This window comes from Mandrillus leucophaeus, unplaced genomic scaffold, assembly GCF_000951045.1.
Source record: "Mandrillus leucophaeus isolate KB7577 unplaced genomic scaffold, Mleu.le_1.0 Scaffold28, whole genome shotgun sequence".
Taxonomy (NCBI): domain Eukaryota; kingdom Metazoa; phylum Chordata; class Mammalia; order Primates; family Cercopithecidae; genus Mandrillus; species Mandrillus leucophaeus.
In genome coordinates this window covers 2,151,762-2,156,990 of record NW_012102920.1, presented here as the reverse complement: position 1 = coordinate 2,156,990, position 5,229 = coordinate 2,151,762, and the positions used below count along the sequence as shown (strand labels likewise).

At 63.5% G+C, this 5,229-nt stretch overlaps 1 protein-coding gene across 1 annotated transcript; it reads left to right on the top strand.

Annotated features, from left to right (window-relative positions):
• The first annotated feature begins 565 nt into the window (after positions 1-565).
• LCN15 (lipocalin 15) lies at positions 566-2,906 on the top strand. The gene is made up of 6 exons (XM_011985092.1): positions 566-661; positions 1,045-1,184; positions 1,271-1,341; positions 1,586-1,696; positions 2,437-2,538; positions 2,872-2,906. Exons 1-6 carry the CDS (start codon positions 566-568, stop codon positions 2,904-2,906), a joined length of 555 nt encoding a protein of 184 aa, XP_011840482.1.
• The last annotated feature ends 2,323 nt before the right edge of the window (positions 2,907-5,229 follow it).

The window sequence follows — 5,229 nt, the reverse complement described above, 5'->3', positions numbered from 1 at the left end:
GGTGGCCAGGCCTCTCTCACAGTGTGGGGGCACAAGCTCTGCCCTGGACACTCTGCCAGTGTGACCCTACCTACATGTTGGTGGTGAGAGAAGGGGGCTTTCTGGGTGGCCAGACCCCAGGAGAGGGGCCTAGCCAGAGCAACCCCAGCCCAGCTGCCTGCAGCTGCACCCCAAGGGCCCTGGCTCAGCCCAGCCAGGCAGGGTGTGGACAGAGGGGCTTGGGCATGAGTCCAGGCAAGCCAGGACAAGTCTCAGCTGTGGCTTGGCAGTGACCCCGTGATTGGTGACATGTCTGGCAGGCCTAGGGGACAAATCCTCAGCCCGGGTGCGTCAGGCCAGAGCCTGGCTGTCTGGAGCCCTCCAGGAAATGTCCCCCGGGGCTGGGGGACACCCGAGTGATTGTACCAAACAATGGACAAGAGGGCTGGAGTCTCAGAGCCGAAGTGCCTTCCGCTTCCATCTGCTCCGCCCAGGAGCAGGTGCACCCAGGGGGTGGCCTGGGCTATAAAGCTGGCCCCCTGGGGCTTGGGGACTCAGCACCAGGGGCTGGAGGGCAGGTGAGGCGATGACGTTGTTCCTGCTCGGCGCAATCCTGGCCCTGCTCTGGGTGCCCACGGCACAGGCTGAGGTTCTGCTGCAGCCTGACTTCAATGCTGAAAAGGTACCAGGGGCCTCTGCTGTCCTGTGGTGGGTGGGAGCTGGGCTCCCGCCGGAGACAACGTGATAATTGTGACAACTGCCTTTCCTGGGGCGCTTGCTCTGTGCCCGGCCAGGCACGTGCTGTAGACCCGCTCTGCGCTTAATCCTAAACCAACCTGTGAATGGATCATTGCTGCACCCACTTCACAGCTGGGGAACTGAGGCTCACAGCTGCACTGTGACTTGCCCGAGATGAGTTCCTGTCCACCTGGGCTCAGCTCACACCCGAGAGATGGCCACTCCGAGGCCCCTTGCCGTGTGACTTCTGGGTTGTCCCCTGGGTCCCTGGGCAAGGAGGGCCCTGCTGCTGGCTGTCCTGGCCTGCAGTGACTAAGTCCCCGGCAGTTCTCAGGCCTCTGGTACGTGGTCTCCATGGCATCTGACTGCAAGGTCTTCCTGGGCAAGAAGGACCACCTGTCTATGTCCACCAGGGCCATCAGGCCCACAGAGGAGGGCGGCCTCCACGTCCACATGGAGTTCCCGGGGTGAGTTACTTGGGCTGGGCTGCCTGGGCTGGGCTGGGGGGCCAAGGTAGCTGGGTGCCATGAGTGAGCCAGCTGTGCACCCCCAGGGCGGACGGCTGTAACCAGGTGGATGCCGAGTACCTGAAGGTGGGCTCCAAGGGACACTTCAGAGTCCCAGGTAGGTCCTGCCTCATCTGCCTTCAGGGGTGCTGGACGCCGCTTCTCTGGGGGTGACATGGGGCTGACTTTCCACCAGGGCTCCAGATGTCCATCCCAGTCTCCAGCCCCTGCCCGCCCCTCCCCACCCCTCCTCTGTCCTGGGGGAACATGCTCACAGCCCAGCAGCAGGGGCAGGCATGGGTGGGGTCGGTGCCCGAGCCCATCCACTTCTCCAGCCTGATCGGCCGCCTGCCTCTCCGCAGCCTTGGGCTACCTGGACGTGCGCATCGTGGACACAGACTACAGCTCCTTCGCAGTCCTTTACATCTACAAGGAGCTGGAGGGGGCCCTCAGCACCATGGTGCAGCTGTACAGTGAGTGCCTGTCCCACTCCCCCCACTGGCCCCTCCCCCACTCCTCACAGGCCCCGCCCCCATCCGTTCTGCACCACCCCACTCCCCACCCGCCTGCCAGCCCTGCCCCTTCTCACAGGCCTCACCCTCACCTCCTCCGGGGAGCCCCCCACTTTTAGGCCGAGTTTATGCCCCGCCTCCTCACCCCCGGGCCCTCCCCTTCTGGTGCTGCCCCATGCCCTCTCCTGCTGTGACCTCACACACTCCTGGCCTCGCCAGGACCAGGTGCAGCGGGAGCTGGACGCGTGCGGTGCTTTGGACGTGGAGGAGGTTGGCTGCGGGGCGTCCCGCGGTGCGTGCTCCTCTCTGGCCTCCTGAGAGCGATGCCCAGCCCTTCCCTGCCTGGCCTCGCTGCCTGAGTTCCGGGGCTGGGGCTGAGGTCCTTTAACTCCTGCGGACTCCCAGGGTAGAGCGGACCGGGTTAGGCTGGAGGCTTCCGGGCTGCAGGGAAAGATGCTCAAGGGGGAGTGGGGCCCATGAGGACAGCCAGACCACCCCGACCTCCCGGACACCTTGGTGTGGACTGAGGAAGGAGGCCCCAGGTTTCCTTCGGCCCGGCAGGAACTTTATGCAGCGCACAACCTGCCCAACCCAGGGTGGCGGCCTTGCCGTCAGCCCTCAGGGAGGTGGAGTAAGGCCAGGAGATCCCCTGCTGCACTCCTGTGAGCTGCTGGGTTCACAGTGACCTCTGCTCCCCCCAGGCCGGACCCAGGACGTGAGTCCCCAGGCTCTGAAGGCCTTCCAGGACTTCTACCCGACCCTGGGGCTCTCCGATGACATGATGGTCATGCTGCCCAAGTCAGGTGCCCTGGCAAGCCCTGCCCCTCCCATGCCACCCCGTCTGGCCCTCCCCTCCCGTGAGCCCACCCTTCCTTCCCCTCACAGCACAGGCAGTGTGCGGACAGCAGGGGATCTTCTCTTCCAGCGGTGGGCTGGCAGCCCCTGCAGCCCCTCCCCCACCTCCCCCAGCACGACTACGGGAGAGGCTTTGGGCAGCCCTGGGAGGGAGGCTCTGGGCCCCACTCTCTGGGGATGGTGGAGCTGTCCAGTGGCGCTTGGCACCCAGGGGTTGGGGGCTGCAGGAAGCGAGGGCAGTCCTGGCCATCAGCATCTCACGGATGTCTTCCTCCCCACAGACGCCTGCAGCCCTGAGAGCAAGGAGGCACCCTGACACCTCTGGAGCCCCGCCCCGGCCCTTCCCAGCTGGGTTCTCCAGGTGCTGCAGGGGCTGCCCTGGTTGCCTCTCCCCTCCCTGTCGCAGCTTGACATCTGCTTGTGTCTGCCCCGTGCCCGCCCCGCTGTTTTGCCTGGCGACCCCATGCTTCAGGCCTCAGCTTAGACATCACCTGTCCCAGGAAGCCTCCCTTGACTTCCTAAGGTACCCATCACAGAGTACCACAAATGGGGCGACGTGAAACAGCAGAAGTTTGGCTGGGTGCAGTGGCTCGCGCCTGTCATCCCAGCGCTTTGGGAGGCCGAGGCAGGCGTATCACCTGCCTCGGGAATTCAAGACCAGCCTGACCAACATGCAGAAACACTGTCTCTACTAAAAATACAGAACTTAGCTGGGCGTGGTGGTGCACATGCCTGTCATCCCAGCTACTCGTGAGGCTGAGGCAGGAGAATCGCTTGAACCCGGGAGGCGGAGGTTGCGGTGAGACAAGATCACGCCATTGCAGTCCAGCCTGGGTGACAAGAGAGAAACTCCGTCTCAAAAAAACAAAACAAAACAAACAAACAGAAAAACAGCAGAAGTTTCTCTCTCCCAGTTCTGGAGGCCAGAAGTCCAAAATCAAGGTGTCCACAGGGCTGGTTCCTCTGGAGGCTCTGAGGGAGACTCCCTCCCTCACTGCCCCCCAGCTCCCACGGCTGGGCGCTGTCCTGGGCGTTTGTTGGCCTGCGGAAGCATCAGCCCTGTCTCTGCCTCCGTCCTCCCACGGCCACCTTCCTCCTGTGCGTCAGTGTCCAAACTTCCCTCCTAGTATCTGTGTTGCCGAAGCCAGTGCCCCACGGCCCTCTTCTTATGAGGATACCTGTCCTCGGATTTAGGGCCCGCTGTAAATGCAGGATGATCTCATTTCCAGATTCTAAACTAATGGTATCTGCAAAGACCATTTCCAAATACGACCACGTTCGGAGGTTCCAGGTGGGCCTGAAGTTTTGGGGACACAATTCAATCCACGGCTCTGTGTCCCCGCTGTGTCCACACAGCCCCTGGCTCCCTCCCCAGGGCAGGGTCCTGCTTTGGAATTGTGGGGGTCCTGTCTTCTCCCCCAGGGCCCAGGAGGGCAGACCACAGCCTTCACACGCAGTGCCCATCACAGGAGCCACATGCGGGTGGGGTCTTGGGGAGATCTCCCCCTCAGCCAGACGCTGGAAGACCGCTGGGTCCCTCGCCCAGGTTCACCACCAAGAATTTGGGCGCAACCACACATCACGTGTCTGACGTGACAGTCACCGGCGTCTGGAGGGACACTGGACCTTCCTGGCATGGCGGGAGGAGGTGGGGGGGCTCTGAGGCGGGGCTGTTTCTCCTTCGTTTCCACCGTGCTGCCGCTGCACTTCCTGCGTCTCTGCTCCTCTCCATGAGCTTTGCCTCCACTCCCAGGGTCCACTTCCTGGAGACTCGCTGTCCTGCCTGGGGACACTGGGGCTGTCCAGCTTAGCACAAGTCTGCACCAAAGTCTCCCTGCACACACCCGCTGGGTTGGGAAACATGGGGTCAACACCAAACCGCCCTCCTCCAGAAGGTTCTGTGAGCAGAACATGTGGCCCCATCTCCCCATGATCTTGAAGAGTGCCCCGCCCGGGGTAGAGTGCCCCCCCCCCCGGGCCACCACGGGTGACCATGGAGGCTGTGGGTTCTGTGGTGGCTTCATGGACATTCCGGGGCTTTCTTGCCACGCTGGCCCCTTCACCAAGGACCAGGCAGAGGCCGCGGCTCGCTGCCACTCAGCCAGGGGCTGGGCATGGGGCTGGGTCCCCCACCCCCGGGGAAGGTGGGGAAGTGTTGGAGCCAGGATCGGCCTCTCGCCTGGGGCCTGTGGGGCAGCAGTGGTAGCTGGTGTGTGTTTCCAGGTTTGCAGGAGTTTTGGGAGCAGAGTGAGCTCTCCCTGGCCTGTCGGTGGTGGCTTTGGAAGAGTGATGCCCGGCTTGTGGGCAGCAGGAAGGGCGTTTGTCGCACGAGTGGGTGATGGAGTCACCGTGCATTTTCCATGCAGGTGGAGCCACAGCAGCAGGCGCCTTCGCCCCTGGAGTCGAGACCCACAGCCCTCGGGGACCACCTAGAGCCTCTCCATCCTCCGACCCCCGCCTGTGGGATGCCTCGTGGGACGCCTCTTTCTAGTCAATAAACAGATGCTGCAGCCTCACAGCCCTCACCTCTTTGGAAATGCCCTGGGGGAGGGCACAGCGGGCCCCTGCCTGACCCCAGCACTGCTAGGGAGACTGAGGCAGGGGGGCAGGGGTGAGAGGCCCTGGGGAGGGGCAGGAGG

Bases quoted from the DNA above. Each gene is read 5' to 3' on its own strand.
- LCN15 (XM_011985092.1), top strand. From the start codon at position 566: ATGACGTTGTTCCTGCTCGGCGCAATCCTGGCCCTGCTCTGGGTGCCC. The intron at 662-1,044 runs GTACCAGGGGCC...AGTCCCCGGCAG, and splicing joins CTGACTTCAATGCTGAAAAG to TTCTCAGGCCTCTGGTACGT. The intron at 1,342-1,585 runs GTAGGTCCTGCC...GCCTCTCCGCAG, and splicing joins GGGACACTTCAGAGTCCCAG to CCTTGGGCTACCTGGACGTG.